At 39.5% G+C, this 17,462-nt stretch overlaps 1 protein-coding gene across 1 annotated transcript in view; it reads right to left on the bottom strand.

Annotated features, from left to right (window-relative positions):
* Window positions 1-17,462, bottom strand: part of DCAF5 (DDB1 and CUL4 associated factor 5) — a 66,467-nt gene that overhangs the window by 12,924 nt on the left and 36,081 nt on the right. The window contains exon 7 of the mRNA XM_015287596.4: window positions 5,095-5,161. Within this exon, the coding sequence (XP_015143082.2) occupies window positions 5,095-5,161 (67 nt within the window). The remainder of the gene's footprint in view (window positions 1-5,094; window positions 5,162-17,462) is intronic.

The following is a 17,462-nucleotide window of genomic DNA, read 5'->3' as shown; positions in this document are numbered from 1 at the left end:
TGCCTTAGTGCAGGAATCCTCTCAGAATGTGAAACAGTCTTTAAAGTAATGGAAGCTGCTATGTTACAGATATTTTTAAAAATTCAAAAGCACTGGGGAATTTCCTGGGATAAGGAACAATCTTCACTGCAGAGGAATTAAATGACCTCATTAAAAAGAAGTCCTTTCTATCTAGGACACCGCAAAAGCAGCCCTGCTGGTTGCTCATATAAGGTAGAAAGATGCTCCGTAGAGTAATGCATAACTTCATACACGCCTTGTGAATTACTCAAAGCACTGAAAGCTCCTGAGAAGAACCAGATATCTGCAGCTGCTGCCAGTGTGCCACAGCATGCCATTTGACTGTAGTACTTGGCATTGCAATAAAAATCTAACTTAGTAATAACTTGGTTTTCATTAATAACAATACAGGACACATTTAGACCATAGGCCACAACCCCACATTTGAATCCTATGAGGTCACGATGTGCTCATGGGAGAGAGCAACAGCACTGCTGCATATTGAAGAACTTGGACATTGCTTCATGTTCTCGCACCAGTCAAGCAAACAAATATTCCTAGCATACAGGACCTCTGCCTTTGGGGCAGCTGATTATGTTTAGAGCCCTTAAAAAGTCTCTCGTCAATCACACACCCCCATTTGTTTTGTACAGCCTTGCCAGCGGATGGCTTTGATCCTCAGAGACCTGTCTGTAGTGAAGCTTAAACACAAACACTGCTGCACAGGTTCCCAAAACATCTCCACTAGCGGAACCAGGAACCTGATTCCAGCTGTAGAAGCAGCCAGAGCAAACTCGAGGTTTCTCAGCAGCAGAGGCAGAAGTGGCTTTGGTCACAACAAAGACAGGGTGAGAACAGCAAGGGCTAGCTGAGAATCTGTTTCCTCTCAGCAAGGTAAGGGATGGTCTGGGGGAGGCACCAGGGAAGTCTGGCTTAGCACTCCTGCTGTTCCTGGAGAAAGCACAAGGCTGTGTCTCTCCATAAGAAAACAGCTCCAACATCAGCTGCGGGCTGTCACCTTCATCACCTTCCCACCTGCCCACCGCCACTCAGGCTAGGTGAAAGGATCAGCAAAAGCACATGGCGTGGTGGGTTGGTGTCAGCAGCTGCCTCAGGCAACCTGCCCTTCCAGGCAATCCCTACTGCACCTCACCTAGGCCTTGGGCCAACTCCATGGTGAACTCAGACCTCTGTAGAGCTTCCAAAAGCCAAAGAAAAAAAAAATATCACATTTAAACATCTAAAGAATATGTGGGAAGCTGTAGTAGTAGAGGCTATTTTTGGACATCTGTTTTGTCCCTACTTTCATTGTTGCTAAATACCTGCAGTATCCATACCTTATCTATACCAGCCGTCCTACTGCTGTTGCTGGTAGAGACAAGCAACAGTGGGAAAGCAAAAGACAAATTTACTATAAAAATGAACCTTGGCACACCCTTCCCACTCTGATCCCTTTCCTGATCTGAGACAGATGACTCCTGTGGCTCTGCCCCACCGTAGACTTGCTGCAATCACTGCACAAATGTCCCATAGCACACTGCTGTCAGCACTGACTTGAAGGAAGAAACAAACTACGTTCCTAAAAGCATAATGATCCCAAGACCACTGCTCACAAACACACACATTTTTATTGAAATTTGAAAAGAAAAGAGAGAAAAAGGAAAAGAAAAGAGAGAAAAAGGAAAAGAAAAGAGAGAAAAAGGAAAAGAAAAGAGAGAAAAAGGAAAAGAAAAGAACCAAGTTTCCAGGGCATTCTCCCCTGTGAGTGGGGTCAGAAAACTGACCCTAAGTGTGCACACACAAAATCTCAAGAATAACTAGACATTATGAAGCAACTAATCATTTATTATTCATCTTCATCTGTCAGCCTGCAACTCAGGAAGCTGAAACGACAGGCTGTCTCCAATGAGACAATCCTGTTGAACTGTTATTAAAAGATCTGTTGCTGAATTCTTCAGTCTAAAGAGCAGTCTGCATTTAGAATGACCAAGAAAAAGGGAAGAAAAAATTGCATCAGTTTTGCTGAAAAATTCATGCAATTAGTTTAGTAACTGTAGCACAACGACGGGCCCTTTCTTGCTAGCAGTTGCAATCAAAGATAGAATTAAAAAGAGGTTTCAAATCAGTTTACAGTTCTGATTTAGAAAAAGTTTTTGCAAAGTCTGACAAGAGCCTGACAGTGTAAACTGAAGGATTGCAAACTGCCTTTTTCCAGTCACAACTAAATTTCATGCACCTCACACGGCATCTCAGAGGAGTATCTCAAAAGCAAGAGAAAAGCTCTGAATTACAAAGATGATTCAGAGTAGCGAGCAAGGAATGTGAAGTCCTACCAAACCCTCCGTTACTCCACAACACGTGCCAGGTTCTATCTTGAACAGAGATTCTTTACCAAGAGACCATGTTTATGAGAGTTTGTTCTAATACTGCCTGAAGCGTTTGTGCTGTTTAACAGGCTTGCTGAACAGGTCACTTCTCACTTCTAGCTTGCCTTGAAGTCATATAAATGTCATGGAAACTCAGGACTGCTTTTCTTCTACCAGGCCAATGTAAATATATTTTGCTAGAAACTTCGCCTCTGAAGAAAATGGAATAAGTGCTTTAAAGAGGAAGTTGGCTAACAGACTTACCAAACAACTGGCAATTACTTCTGAAGCAATAGTGGAAAGCTGGATGGAGAAGGAAGTGGAATAACCAACAAAGTATTCTATTTTCAAGTAAGGACAAAAGGTGATTTAAAAGCAACTCCTCTTTTGGCTTTGGAAGTCCTGGCCTGTTTAAAACAATCTAAACTTGTAGAGAGAGACAGTCAGCAAGACTCTTCAACAGCAGAGTTTCCTAACCAGCTTACAGAATATCTTTTCCTCCTCCCTACTTTTCACATAAATCCTGTCTTAAAAAACTAGTCTGAACAAAACCACTGGAGGAATCTCCATCCGGAGGAGAACAACTCAAAGCAGGCTACTGGTAGGACAACTTTGAATTGTAATTATTTGCAAAAAAATGGCAGAATTTGTTCAATTTTCCAGGCAAATTTACAAAGCAGGTAACTGGATTCCTCCAACATGAAATAAACTTGCAGTTGCTTGACTGGTGTGTTTCTTTCCATTCCTTATCTTTTTTTTAGTAACATTGCTAACCTTTAGATAGCAAGTAGTGGCCATACCTGAGCCTAACCAAAGGGATCTGTTTCAGAGTTGTCCCTAAGGAGACAGTCTCTAAAAAGATTTGTTTGCAAATAAGTTGTTATTTACTGATAAATGATATAATTTAAGGGAGTTGTACCACAAATATTTATAGCAACAGTGCCTGAATTCGACTGGGAAGACAGACATCACTTAGGGCACTACTTTTATTTAAAACAGTGACCAACAGGACATTATATCATCCTGTCTAGTTTGTGAAATATTTAAATGAAAAACCACATTCCACCCCTTAATATCACAGACCCAAATATGTTCCTAATTTAAGCTAGAACATGAGAATAAGGAGTGTTCCTCTAAAGCAGAAGTTTTCTAAGGTCTCTGCACCCGATAGTCAGACTTCTTTTCCAAGAATAAAGCAGAGCAAACTCTATAGATCAACTATTTCATCACGATCAAAGCAGGCACAGCCCTTCAAGAGCTGAGTGAAGAAGAGCTTCAACAAGACTATCACAGGTGACCTGGATGGGTAATGCGCTATTTGCCACAGAAACAGAATTTCTGTGTCTATCAAAACAAAGCTCGTGAGCCTTTTCAAAATCTTCCAGTAAATCTCATGTAAGTCGAGCAGTTCTCTAGGACACGCAGGTTCCTACTACAGGATCTTCCGATCCCATTAAGCAAGTACTGAAGGCAATTGACATTAAGTAATTAGTTTTGTAACTGAAATGTTGTAAGTTTACTGACACCCTTCCTCAAGTTACAAGAATCAGAAACACAAAAGCTGACTGAAACGCACATGACATTGTTTTGAAGTAATTCTAGCTACCACTCTGTGCAAAGATCCCAGATAAAAAGTTTGTCATCTGCACTTATCTGGAAAAAAATTCAGGAGCATCACAGCCAGACACAAAAATCTTAATTTTATAAATGCAGTCAGGACACATACAGTAACATGCATAAAATGCAATTCTACAGTGCTCAAATGAAAACATACTGATAAATAATATTTAAATGTATGTAACATTTGTTTTAAAGAGAAGGAAATTTACCTAGAGATTTAATGAAAATACAACACAACTCTAACATTTTAGAGATGCTGACATCGTATGGCCCAGAGGTAGTAACAGATGATGTTGTATTGCCAAACTCTACATATTACTGGATGATATAAAATCGGGCATTGTCCAAGAGCAGTATTTGCAACGCTATTGTTACATCCCAGGCTGTTGCTTTTCTTTACTCAGCATCAGCTCTCCAATTCTTTTACACAGATTTTGCTACAGTTACTTTCTTAACATGCCTGCCCCACCTTGAGAATGGTCAAATATAGCCCAGAGCAGTAACTTCTACCTGCAACAGCACTCCTCCACTCAAAGTCCAAGAGAATAACTGCTCTGCACTAGAATTCAGTGCGAGGGTTTTGGGGTGGGAGGAAAGGAAAAGGAGAAGACGGGTGCACTGTACAAAACAGGCCAACATACTGAAACTGTAAGGAGCAGTCTGGAAACCCAGAAGCATTTTACGCTGCATGCTTCTTCCTGGGATGAAATTTTTAGCAAGAACCTAAGTATTTCAGGGATTAAACTTCTTAGCAAGACCCTATGTATTTCAGTGAGCTCAGTTCAGCTTAGAAGCAGCAAAGTTGGTAGACAGGAGGGAGAAAAGACAGAATCTGCCTCCAGCCATAGCTCCTTCCCTTCATCAGCTCCTCTAGAAGATTTAGATGATAGTTACATTGGAACAGAAATAAAATTACTATAGCACAGATTCACAAAGCATTGCCTATTACTACCCTTACAGGTTTCATTCAAATAATTCTAGAATAGTGGCTGAGTGAAAACAGCAATTGTTCCAAATGCAGACTAGTATGGCAGACACATTCCCCACCTAAACTCAAATTTCTGAAATAATAATAATAATAATAATAATAATAATAATAAAAACTTACCTGCTTCTGGGTCTGGAGGAATCCTCCACATATACAAATTGAAGTCATCAGAGCCCGAAAGAATGTACTGTTAAGAATAAGAAATAAAAGCAGTTTACCACAAGGTAACACCTGAATTAAGATATTTTTTATTTGGTTTCTCCAAACATAAAAAGAAAGAAAACGAGATGATTTTCCTCATTCTTTGCACCTCACTGATCAACTTATCCTTAGACAGGGGTAAGGTGCAACAGAAAAATGCTTTGTATAAGTTCAAAAGTACTCTTCACATACCTAACACCCAGTGCCCAAAGAGTATGGCTTCTTTGCTAAATAAGGCTATAATGACTGGCTTCAATGCATACAGGCCTAGATCAAACTTGGATCTTGTAGCTTGCAACACTTGTCTTTGTTTTTAATGTTTAATATTTTTCTTTTTTTAATGTTAAGTCATTTGTTCTTTTTTCCCCTCAGCTCTTGAACTATGAAGAAAAACTTCTTCAAACACATACCTAAGAAGAGAGCCAGCACATCCACTACACACAAGCACTACATGCGTGGCCCATGGCAGTCTACTAGACACCACCAAAGGTCAGCCAGTGATGATGGCATTCTTGAACGCTGAACAAAACCAATGTTGAAGTCTTACCAAGTCTCAAACAGTCCAAAAGAAAACACGTGAATCACACTGATCATTTTTTTTCCTGACCACAGTTACTCTGAAGAGATGGAGAGATTAAAGATACAGGCAATGCTCAATCTGTAATAGCCCTACATAATATACTACAAACATGCACTGGAATAACAGGTGACATCTCATGTGGTAAAAAGCTTATGCCCCTCAGTTCAAAGAGGCCATAAACTGTGCCATGTCTTCAAATGTCTCTTTTCCAGTGAACTGTAAATCCCAAATTAGAGATGAGATGACACATAACAGAAATACAGGCGGATACCAATTCTAGTTATACTCGCACAGAGAGAGTAAATCTACCATCCTCAATGGACTTGCAACTTCTGCTTAATCAATGCAGTCAGAAAGATAGTTTTTTATTTTATTATTATAATTATTTGAACAAAGGGAAGGAAGAAAAAGGAACAGATGGAGCAAGACCATCTTTTTTCTAACCTATGATAAGAGAGAAATTTTGTTTCGTTTGGCTCAAATATAATTGGTTTCTGTCTTTCATTCTCCAGGGATACATAAACTCATCAGGCAAAGCATCATCAAGCAGTGAGAAGACAACTCCTGGAATAATATAGGACTGAGAAACAAATAAACAAAAAACATATACCAACATAGAGAAAGCTGATATAAATCTGCATATATACTGTTTGCAATGCTAATTGCATTCCTGCAGAGTTTGGATGTTTCCAGCCACAAAAAAAATAATGCAATTACCAGCCAATGAAGTCCCATTTCTGGTCTCCAGCTATCACAATCCAACCATTCTTCTCTCTTTTATTTTTCAAGACTTAGGATGTGAGTAAGCATTTATGAATGCAATTCTGCTCACTTTCTGGTAGGTAAGAAGCACTGATCAAACACTAGTCCCATTAAAAACTTGTGTGCACTAGTTCTGCATCACTCATAGACCCTTTCCAAGCCAAAAAAGCAATTTCTGCAAGTCAACATGTTCAAGCACTTAGGCAGCTAACCTCTGCCAAAATGACCTGACAGTGCCAGGAATACATGCTTCCCCTATCATTTGACTGCTTGTAAATGTTAGACCACAGCAGGCTGAGCTGCAGTGCCAGATCTACACAAATTAAGGCTCTCAGAGGCAACCACCCAGCAACCAGAAAGAAAGCAGCTCTCATACATTTTGGTACACAGAAAATGAATGTTTCAAAGAACAAAAAAAATAAGTCTTCCTTAAGGTTATGAAAAGTGTTGGCAACCATTGGTATTTATTACCAAAGCGTTGCAGTTTAAGAAATGATAGTTTGCCTGCAAAATGTTAAGATAAATGAGAACTTCTAAAATGCTCAGCATCTTGAACTTATGACCATAATGCATATTTAAAAAAAAGTTCTAACTCCTTAATATGAGAGCAATTTACCACTATATGCAATAAATCAAACAAGCCTAACAATGACAGGCCCAGAAGTGACAGAGTATCCTTTGGTTTGCAGATGAAAATACAGTATGACCTGTAAACTCAATGCCCAGTTTTCTAGGAAATCTGGCATACCACTTACTGCCTATTGAAAATCCTGATTGAGGATATTCCGTCCTTCTTTAGAGAAAAAAAAAGATAAGCGTGCTCTCCCAGCAATGGGGACTAATGGCAATTTGACTGCATTATCTTGAATGTAACCAAGAGTTCAAGACAAGTGATTATTCCCACTACCTGCCCCTTGAGAAGCCACATCTGAGTGTCGGACTGGGAGACCCATGTGGACACAAGAGCAACACTAATGAATTGGACAGAGTGGAGAAGGGCCATTGATTCTGTGAAGACACACAATCTACGAGGAAAAGCTAAAGGAAGTGGCCTTATTTAGCCAGAGGGGAAAGCAAAGGGACAGACCCCCCAACAATCTTCCAAGTGCCCAAAGGAACACAGAGTAGTCAGGGATGACTCTCCTCAAGGGTGTGCAGTGATTACTTAGGAAGCAACAGTCACAAGTCACAGCAAGTGAAGTTCTAGCTGAGCACTAAGGAACAACACATTCGGGAGTGTGACAAATGCCCCAGTAATGCAGGGGAATCTCCATCCTTTCAAATACAAAATTTAACCAGACAACTCCCTGAACAACAAGATCTGACTTTGAAAACACCTGCCCTGAGATGCAACTTAGGAAACGTGGCTTCCTGAGTTCTTTTCTGATGCAATTTATTCCATGAAAAACGACTTAAAAATAAAAATCTTGGGAGTGTTTTTTGTGTTTTTCTCTTGGTTTGGTTGCAGATGGCAGAGGCAGGAAAATGTCTACCTGGAATTTTACAGTACATCACAACATCATGAAAAACAAGAAGACAAAATTTGCCATGCAGTTAGAGATATAAGCTGTAGTTCAGCACATGGACTTGCATAAACCCTGGTGTGTACAATTTGGAGAGTTTAATTAAAAACAAAAAGATTGGCATGGTATTTTAAATAATTCACAGATTTACAAAATGGCTGAGATTGGCAGGGACCTACAAAAGTCATCTTTTGCAATGCCCCTGCTCAAGCAGGGTCACTTAGATGTGGCTGCCCAGGACCACACTCAAACAGCCAACTCTAAGTAGATATGAACTATCTCTGTTAGAAGCACCACAAGGTCCTTCAGTTAGTCATGCCCTTGTAGCTTAATAACATTTGCAACAACCAAATATAAATACAGCTAAAGTATTTTGAAGCACATTAAGAGGCAATGAGGATGAATGAATACAGCAGTGTTAGTTTATGTCTAATCAAAGAAGAAAGCTCAGCTTCTGAAGAAGTAGCTTTGTCTAACTTTGGAATTAAGATAGCCCTCAGTATGTGCTTGAAGAATTAACTGATACAGTCTTCTATACAAGATTAATGTTTTACACTACAGACTATTTTAAACTATAAACTACAGTCAATTGTTTTTACAGAAATTTAAGAATTATTTCAACAATTAGCTGGACTAGTAATCCTCAGAAACACCAGGTTCTGCAAAATGTCCAACAATTTGTCATCTTCCACTACCACCACTGACTGAAGCAGCAAGCGTAGTTTTCCATTCTCTTACCACGTTAACGATACCACTGGGATGCATGTTCTCTTGACGTTCTCACAATATAGGACTGAACTTCTAGAAGCACAACATAGCTTTACAGCTGGAGACCAAGAGCCAGCCAGAAGCACAACTTTATAGCTACAGCCAGCTGAAGTTTCAAGAGCAGGCATCCAAGCTGTTAAACCCAGACACGGCCATGACACTTAAAAGAGAAAGTCAGTTCCAATGAGTAGTACCTGCACAAGACAGCAGAAACCCAAGGCTTCTGGAGGGCACAGCTGGACTGACATTTACATGATCATCTCTGTAAGTCTTTATTTCACGTATACAGTATTAGTATACCAATAAGTCAATAGTTTTCCCACACAAGTTGAAAGCTGTAGGATAAGGATTGAAAAATTAAAGTCAGTCAACACTACCAGAGAATTCAAAGAAATAATTGCTGTGAAGTACATCAAGCCCTTGTTTATAAGGCTGAAATCCTGAGGGAAGGGAGTAGACTTTTAAAAAGGAAGGAAAAGAAAGGAAAGAAAAAGGCTTTGGAGTAGAGTAGATGAAAGAACATCATGCTGTATATGCTTAGACTCCCCTTTAATTGTGTCCAAGGATTTTTGGTCCTGAGGGGATGTACAAAGAGTAATTCCTAGGAGAGTACCTTCTGCTGACTTGCTTCAAGAACAGAAGCCCAAATAATCAAATCACAGAGGCAAGCTAAGAAGAGGCGGAAGTGTATGTGCTCACAAAGATGAGCAAATGCACAGACAAGGTGCATTCCTCTTCTTCCACTCTTCCCTCAAAAGACAAATTCTAAGCAGAAGGTAACCCAGAAAACTGGTATTGTGCTGAATTCTGCATCAGGCCAGACACAAAGCCAGGAGTACAGATGCTCACATGTCTGAGGGGAGAGAGCAATATTAAAACCACCTGTTTCATTGTCTGTGTTTTTGCTGCTGTATCTAACTAGGACTTCAGAAGACAACATTCAGCATATTCACGTGAATATAAGATTAGAGAGAAAAGCAGTTGCTACTAATTATTTTTTATTATTATTATTTTAAGAAGAATCAGCTTCCATGTCTAGCTGTTAGTAACAATGACAGGAAAAGGCTTCCAGATGACTACAAGCTGCTGATTCAGAAGTTTGCCTTAGAAGGAAGAAAACTCTCAGGCGTGGTTAGAGTCTGCTGCTGGAGAAAGAACAAATTCAGTCTGAGCTTCATGTACGCGTGAACTGCTTAAAATGAACTGCCATCAGGAATCTGGCAGAATCATGCTGGACTAGTGCTGCCCACTCATTCCAATGCAATACGTCTCATTTTCTCTTTCCCCAAGGAGATTAGAACAGTTGATACGAATAAGCGGAGATCTAATCTGTTGCTGCTATAGTCTCTTACAGCAGCATTAGCATCGCATTTTGCAATACTAGCACTCTGGGGAATTTATTTTTATTCTTACCACTGTTGTTCTGAAAGCTTTCAAAATCCCACAGGCTACATTTACTCAGGTACTACTGAATATGGAGTATTTCAATAAAATTATATCTAGCCTTATTTCTATAATTTGCAACATCCACGTTTCCTGTTTCCATAAAATTCCCCGTTGTTTACGAGTAAGATCAGAGATATTTTTAAGCTTTTGGCCCTACCAATGGACCAGCCAAATGTGGATCATTTTTCCAAAAATATGAGTGGATCTTTGGGTTGGGCTTACTGGTGTAGGAGAGAATAAGAAGAATTTAGAACTTGTCTTAAAGTGTTCAACAGAAAAACATGCAATCATCGTATCATTATATATGGATGAATGAGACCATGGGTAACACTACAGAGAAGACAGCAATGTTTTTAAGCAATTAACAGGAAATGCCAAACTGAAAAAGCCACGTGTCTACAGATGCCCAACTTAGGATCACTCCTCCTAAAGACAGCAAGAAGTCCAAGAGACACAAATTCCACGCTGCTGCTTACCATTTTACCAACATATCAGCTCTGAAAGAAATTAAATGTCAATTCCCACTCACCTGAGCATGTCTGCCCCTTTCTTAACAGGGCCAACAAAACTTTCAACATGAAATACCAGATTAGACAATTTTTTTCCTCAGGCTTTTAGGGAGATGTTCCTTATTTTCTTTAAGTACATCGAAGTTCACATGCTAAGGAAGAAGTACAGAAGCATCCAAAATTTGAAGGAGTTCTAATGGTGCTTTGCATTGCCCCTTTAAGAAGCAGGAAGTACAGACCTCCACATATTGCCTTAAATATTATTAATGACAGGGATGCAAGTCTGGTAGGCTGAAGTCTTAATTGCTCTTGACCATCAGAGATATCTTGCACATCTTTTCTGTGCACCAATTTGACACAAAGTCTGAAAAAACTGTTAACTATTTATCCAGGAGAAGAAAATTCATCACAGTCTGCACTTTGAAGTATATAAGAACAGAGTATTTTTCAACAAGAGAGAAAGGTTTCCTAAAGAAACAAGATTTAGGCTATTTTGTGCTCTGTGGCACCGATATGACTTCAAGAACCTTAAAGACTGGGGGCCAATTTCAATTCTGATAGAAGACCTGAGGGCCTCAGAATTATGAACTTATTTTAAACAAACAGTCACACAGGTGATGCCTTGTATGCAAGCATGGAGCAAAAGACAGTACCATAATCACACCCCCACTGAGCCCAAATGGAGACCCACAGCATGTTTGAAGGGATCTGGAGATCATCTAGTCCAAACCCCTACTAAATCAGGTTCCCTAGAATAGGTTACAAAACTAAATAAAATTGCCTATGAAATCACTATGATCTGCTTCTCATGAAACTATTTCAAAGGAGATTGGAAAGCACATTAAAAAAAAAGAAATAAGGGCCAACTCATAACTGTGTGTACATGTATTACAGATCTCAACAAAAAATAAAGGTCTCTTTACACATTACATGTTTAGATGAAGAATGTTTGATGAAAGATCTTTTTTTTTTCAGCTGCTTCAAAGAGTCTCGTTTATAAGTAAGATGCATAGAGCAGTACGGGCATCTCAAAAGGACTGGAATTTTTTTTTTTTATGATTGATTTTTAATTCACAGTTTGAATAGAGTTTAGTGCTAAGTCTGCTTTTCTCTGCGAGTCAAAAGCCCACAGATTTATTTTCATATCATTTTTCTGTTGTTCAGAGTGTCCACAGATCAGGAAAAAAAAACAAGCTAAGGACATATACATGGTTGTCAATCAGACTTAAAGATCTGGAATGTTTTTTCCAACCTAAATGATTCTATGAAGAGGAAAAAAGTTTTTTTCTATTCAAAAAGCAACAAGACATGCACATACACACACCAGCAACATAATGCAGTGTGTGTGACATGGGCAATTCCAGAGGTATAAAAAAAGATTTCCCACAAAGCAGACATACCGCATTTTTCCTTTCCTCAAGCAAGTAAAACAAAAGCCAGTTGACTAAATATTTCTGTCTCTTTTCATGCCCTGGTCTTCGTGTCAGGCTGTTCCTTTATGCTGATGAATCTAAGCTTACAGTACACAGTTCCTACTGAGTAGGACTTGAGGACCGGCTCTGATGATTATCTGCTGCCCTCCTCTATAGGTATGCTCCCACCTACAACCCTTGTAGCTCTCATAACACAGTAGCAGCCTGGGCTTTATTTGCACAGGGTTCAGACAGGGGCCAGCAGAGCCTTGGTACCACACAGGACCTCTCCTCTCAATGCCACGCTGCCTGGTGTGTCCCCTCACCCTACAGCCCAGCAGAGCAGCTGCCTCTTCTTGTCTCAGAAGTTCCCACTGTCCTCTGCTAAGAAATTCCTTCCCCCAGGTGAGGTAATCAGGGGTAGGGTGAGGGAGTGGTGTGATGCAAAGAACAGCTCTACCTGTGCAGGTGGTTCATCTCTTGCTGCTGTCTCAGTGACAACATCTAACAGTAGGAGGAGATAACTGGGAAAATGAAAACTAAAGTATGTTTCAGAAAACTTATCTTTTTTTAGTAGATAAATGATTTTTTGAATTGTGTTTCTTTTATATTCTTCCTTGTGTCAAATCCTCAGACCTGAATCCTTTGTGCAGTGTCTGACACTACGAAAGATTCACCTTACAATTAGTTCTCATAGCACCGTGGTGTTAAGGAACACATTTGCTTTGACAACAGCCATATTCTCCATATTCCTTCAAGCCAGCCAGGGGAGCAGCTTGAAACCTTCATTTCTGGAGACTGTTGTTTAAGAGGGTTCAAACTGGCACAAACAAGAGCTTAAGAGATTTCCATCTTGGCCTGAGAATCAGGCAGGTACATCCAAAAGCATTTTACAACAGTAGCTTTGTTCCTCAGCGCGAAGCATGCCTATCTCATGAACTGGAAAAAGAAAAGCCATGACACAGGAGAGTGGAGAAACACAAATTGCTTCTAGTACATAAAGTTCAAAGCCAAAATGTTGTATTCCCACTCTCTAATCCTTAGCCTCAGGAGCAGCCAACTCTGTCAGGGGCAGCTCTAAACGCTTACAGAAGCATCACTGGGAACAATCCATCAACATTTTTACAGCTACCTTTTTGCTATGCAGAAAGGCTGTACAAGTGATTTTATTAATGAACAAAAGCAATTTTCTTCAAAACTTTTACTCTGGATTTTCAGGGTAAGGAAAATATTCTTACTGCATTCCAAAGAAAGCATCAACGTTATCTGAACGTATGAAGGGGACTCCTCTTATAGGTGGCTGAAACTGCACGTCCCCAGTTGCTCTGTTTTGCTCTTCTCAGCCATCTGCTACATTCCTTTTTTAAAGACACGCTAAATCTAGTTAGGGCTCTAAAATTCACTTTCAGAATGGCTCCCTTTGAGTTCATGCCTTACTCTCCAGAGGTCCAGCTACATCCACCGAGGGCTTATGGGAATTCAGAAGAGAAGAGGGAGAAGAAGTAGGGCTGGGAGGATGCCTCAGGGAACAGAGAAAGAGGTGTTCAGAACCAGAAGGGCTAGAGGAAACTCCCAGCCCCTTCTGCCAAGGCCCAGACTCTGAAGAGCCTCCCAAATGTCTATCACCCACAGTGATGGGGAATAACTAAATCCATAGCCAGATGCATAACGTATGTGACTTTATGCATATACCTGTGATTTAACCTGCCAATTAGATAAAGTAAAAACAAAATATCACCTCATCACTAATTCTTTAAAGATGCCAACTTCAGACAGACAGACAAATATGCTAGTTTTCTTTTTATCTAAGGATAGCAAAATGTTTGCACGTTGACTGCTTTGCATATATATTAAGTAGTAATGACTGCAGTAAGCTACTCTTCATTAAGAAGTCTTCTATGTAGAGGAAACAAAATGCACTTCTTAGAAAAAGGATTTGTCTTTTTTCTTTTTCAAGCTAGACACTGATAAGTATTATTTCCAAAGATAAATGGTCCTTACATCAGATGACACAGGAATACAAAAGAAAAGTTCTGTTTCTTTATAAAAGCAGTGTACAGCCATATAAGACCTCTGGCACCTATGCAGCTAATTCTGCTCTTGGAAGGGTTACGTTCATGTAATAATTCTGCTGTGTCAAAACTCTGTTGTCCCAACCTAGGGCTATTTAGTACACAGACTTGAACACAATGAAGGCAGTAACTTTATAGGGTTTGGAGCAGCCCGCAGTGCCGTGAGTGGTGCATTCCTGAAACTCTCCTATACCAACGTAATGTCAAAAGAAAAGGCTGAGTGGTGATGTAATGTCTGAGGGCATGCCAGAATTAAGACAGTGTTTGATTCACAGGGCATAAGTTATTTCTCTCCACCTTTTTTGAGGCAGGCAATTTTACAGCTACAAGTATTACAGAGTCCCACATTAACTGCACAGGTAAGAAACAAAACAAAAAACCACACAATGAAATGATAGCATTTGTCACTGTGACACAGACAACAGTTATTGAGCAAGAAAAGCTTCTAGTCTATTCTTGTTTGGAGGGGTTTTCTGAGTTTTTTGGGGGGACTTTTTTTTCCCCTCATCATCATTATAAAGTTCCTACACTTAAATACACACGAGTACCTGAAGCTCCATAATACTTCCTGCATACTCAGACCCAAGAAGACACTTTCCATACTTGTCTATCAACTAAAAATCCTTATTATTTAAGTAACGTTTCCCAAATCCTGATGCTGACAAGTAGAATGGAAGTTCCCCATCAGTCATACTGACACAACTTGAGATTCTCACAGTGTTATGGTTTGTATGTAAACTAACACTTGTGTACAGTAGGGTATAATCAGTGGGAGTTAGACAAATAAGAAGTGGCTTTAAGAATCTGCGCCTGGATGCCCATACCAGAAGGATGGTCAAATTACACTGTGGTTCTCATACGTGATCCATCAAGCCTATCTTATCCTTCCTTCCTTTCACAGCTGTATGACTCAAAGTGAGCTCCTGGATACAGCAACAGCATACGATTTTGAACACACTTATCTACTAACATCAGAGCTCTCCTACAAAAAGAGGAAAAATTAGTGGCATGTGAATGAGGTCATTGCACTCATAACGTAGACAAAAGACAGAGTTCAGAGAGAAGCAAATGAAGGCAATTATAAATGGGTGCAAACAAAACACCAACTAAACACCACCTCCCATGTTTTGGTAGTAGGAATAAACAAGACTGGGGCATTCCTAGGAAACACGTTTGCATATATTATTCACTGGTTTTCAAATCAACTTGACAAAGGCAACAATGCTTTTGGAGGAAAACAACAGTATGCAAGGACACAAAAAGAAGCAAAGCTGTTCACCCTCTCTTCATCTTCAGAGACCTTTGTTACCTTGCTTGTGCTGCACCCCTTGCCCCAGTCTTGTAAAAACTCAAAACCATCTAAAGCACTTCAGATTGTGTTGCTTCAGACTTAAATAATAACAAAATAATAAATCACTGGGAGTAACAGGTGAATCTTTATGGCTTTTGTTCCTTAAGGTATTAATGGTATTTAATTCATTGTTAAGAGGTTTCAATTCTACTTGCATCATGGGTGCCATGCAGGTGGTATGCAAATCATTGCAAATCTGCTAGATGCAGGCTCCCCTTTTGAGTGGCAAGCCAGGAGAGCTTGATTCAAACTGCTGAGTACCTGTGATGACTGATCATGACTGTCAAGCACTGGTGAATAAAGGATACGCCTTTTCTCATTAAGGTTAAAATAGAGTAAAAACGCAACTATCAGATGAAGTAACAGTTCAGAGAACACACAATAGTTCGTGAACAATGAAGAGTCACATTTTTAAATTACTAGAGACAATGTATGAAATATTAAAACCTAAGTATTTAAGACAACTTAAAAAAAAAAGATTGAATTATCAGTTTAATGAAGATGAAAAGAAAAATCAAAGACAGATAATATGGGAGGTGCAACAAAAGAAAACTGCCAAGGAATCTTTCCTACCACAAGTGACACTCGTAATCTGAACACAGCTTTCTTATCCCTACATCCATTCAAACAACCCCTGCACACAGAACCTTAGCCTACACAGTTTTGATTCTACATGGAAATACAAGCAAGGAATTCTATAAAACTCAGTAGGGACTTCATACGGATCTCAAATGAAAGACTTCATTGAGGCAAAAGACAGCAACATTAAAGGGGGGACAGGGGCTGGAACCAGACTAAAATTGGAAACAGATTTTGTGTTGTTATTGGTAATTCCGATTCTGGGGACAGTTCTTGTATGCATTATTTCATTTTTAGAAAATTGACCAAAAAGCAGAGGCGCACTAGTTGTATAGAAGGACTAATCTCAAAAAATATTGCTTTGTTTCCTTTTCTTATTCAATTTGTCTATCTTCAGTAGGTTCCTGTTCTTACCTAGACAAACCTGGAAATGGAATTGGGTTCTCTGAAAAGGACAGCATTTAAGGACCCTCTGTAGTGCTGATGAACACAACCAGCTGAACTTGAGCATTACTGGACAGGTTTAGACATATACAACTGGCCTACATGTTGGTATTTCCTGCAGATTCATTATCTTTCTTTTGCTCCCATTGGATGATAGGTACAAGTCTGAATCTAAATATCATATCACACCTCTCTAATGTTCCATATTAAATCTTATCTTTCCTATTAGCATCTTATAGCACTTGTAAGGGAATAGAGCTCCTTTTGCTCCAATTTCCAACTCCTTAGTACCATTGTGTAATGCTACTTATCCAAACTAAAGGTCCATCCAGCCAAAAGAACATCAAGTTTTCCAAAATGCAGGCTTCCCAAGCACAGCATTAGCCTGATACAAAACAACCATATTCTTCCCATTAAAATAAATAACCCTGTACCCATAAAAAAATTGCTTAAATAGGCACTGAGGCTTCTTTCTAGATCTTCAGTAACAGACAGGTAGCTAAATTATTTGTCAGAGTGTACACAGACTTAACTCTGATTTCTAAAAGAGAAAACTGTGCCATCTTCAGGCTTACTAAACAGTGGACCCCAAATCATCAGCGCTTTTTTTTCCCCTTCAACAATACGTTTGTCATTCTTCACAGCAAATACCTCTATTTTTTCAAGATGATTTCAGTACTGAATTATCATTCTCCTGCCAAAATCCATGTAAAACTCAGAAACAGTATGCAACACAAAGATTTCCCATACCCATTTGTCACAATGTTAAGCTCAGTGACGCAAATGTGTTTTCTACTTGTTATGTGAAAAAAGCTCAACTCTGCCTCCTGCAGCAGCAATA

This window comes from Gallus gallus, chromosome 5 (genome assembly GCF_016699485.2).
Source record: "Gallus gallus isolate bGalGal1 chromosome 5, bGalGal1.mat.broiler.GRCg7b, whole genome shotgun sequence".
Taxonomy (NCBI): domain Eukaryota; kingdom Metazoa; phylum Chordata; class Aves; order Galliformes; family Phasianidae; genus Gallus; species Gallus gallus.
The sequence above is the reverse complement of the archived record's forward strand: the minus strand, read 5'-3'. Positions and strand labels throughout refer to the sequence as shown.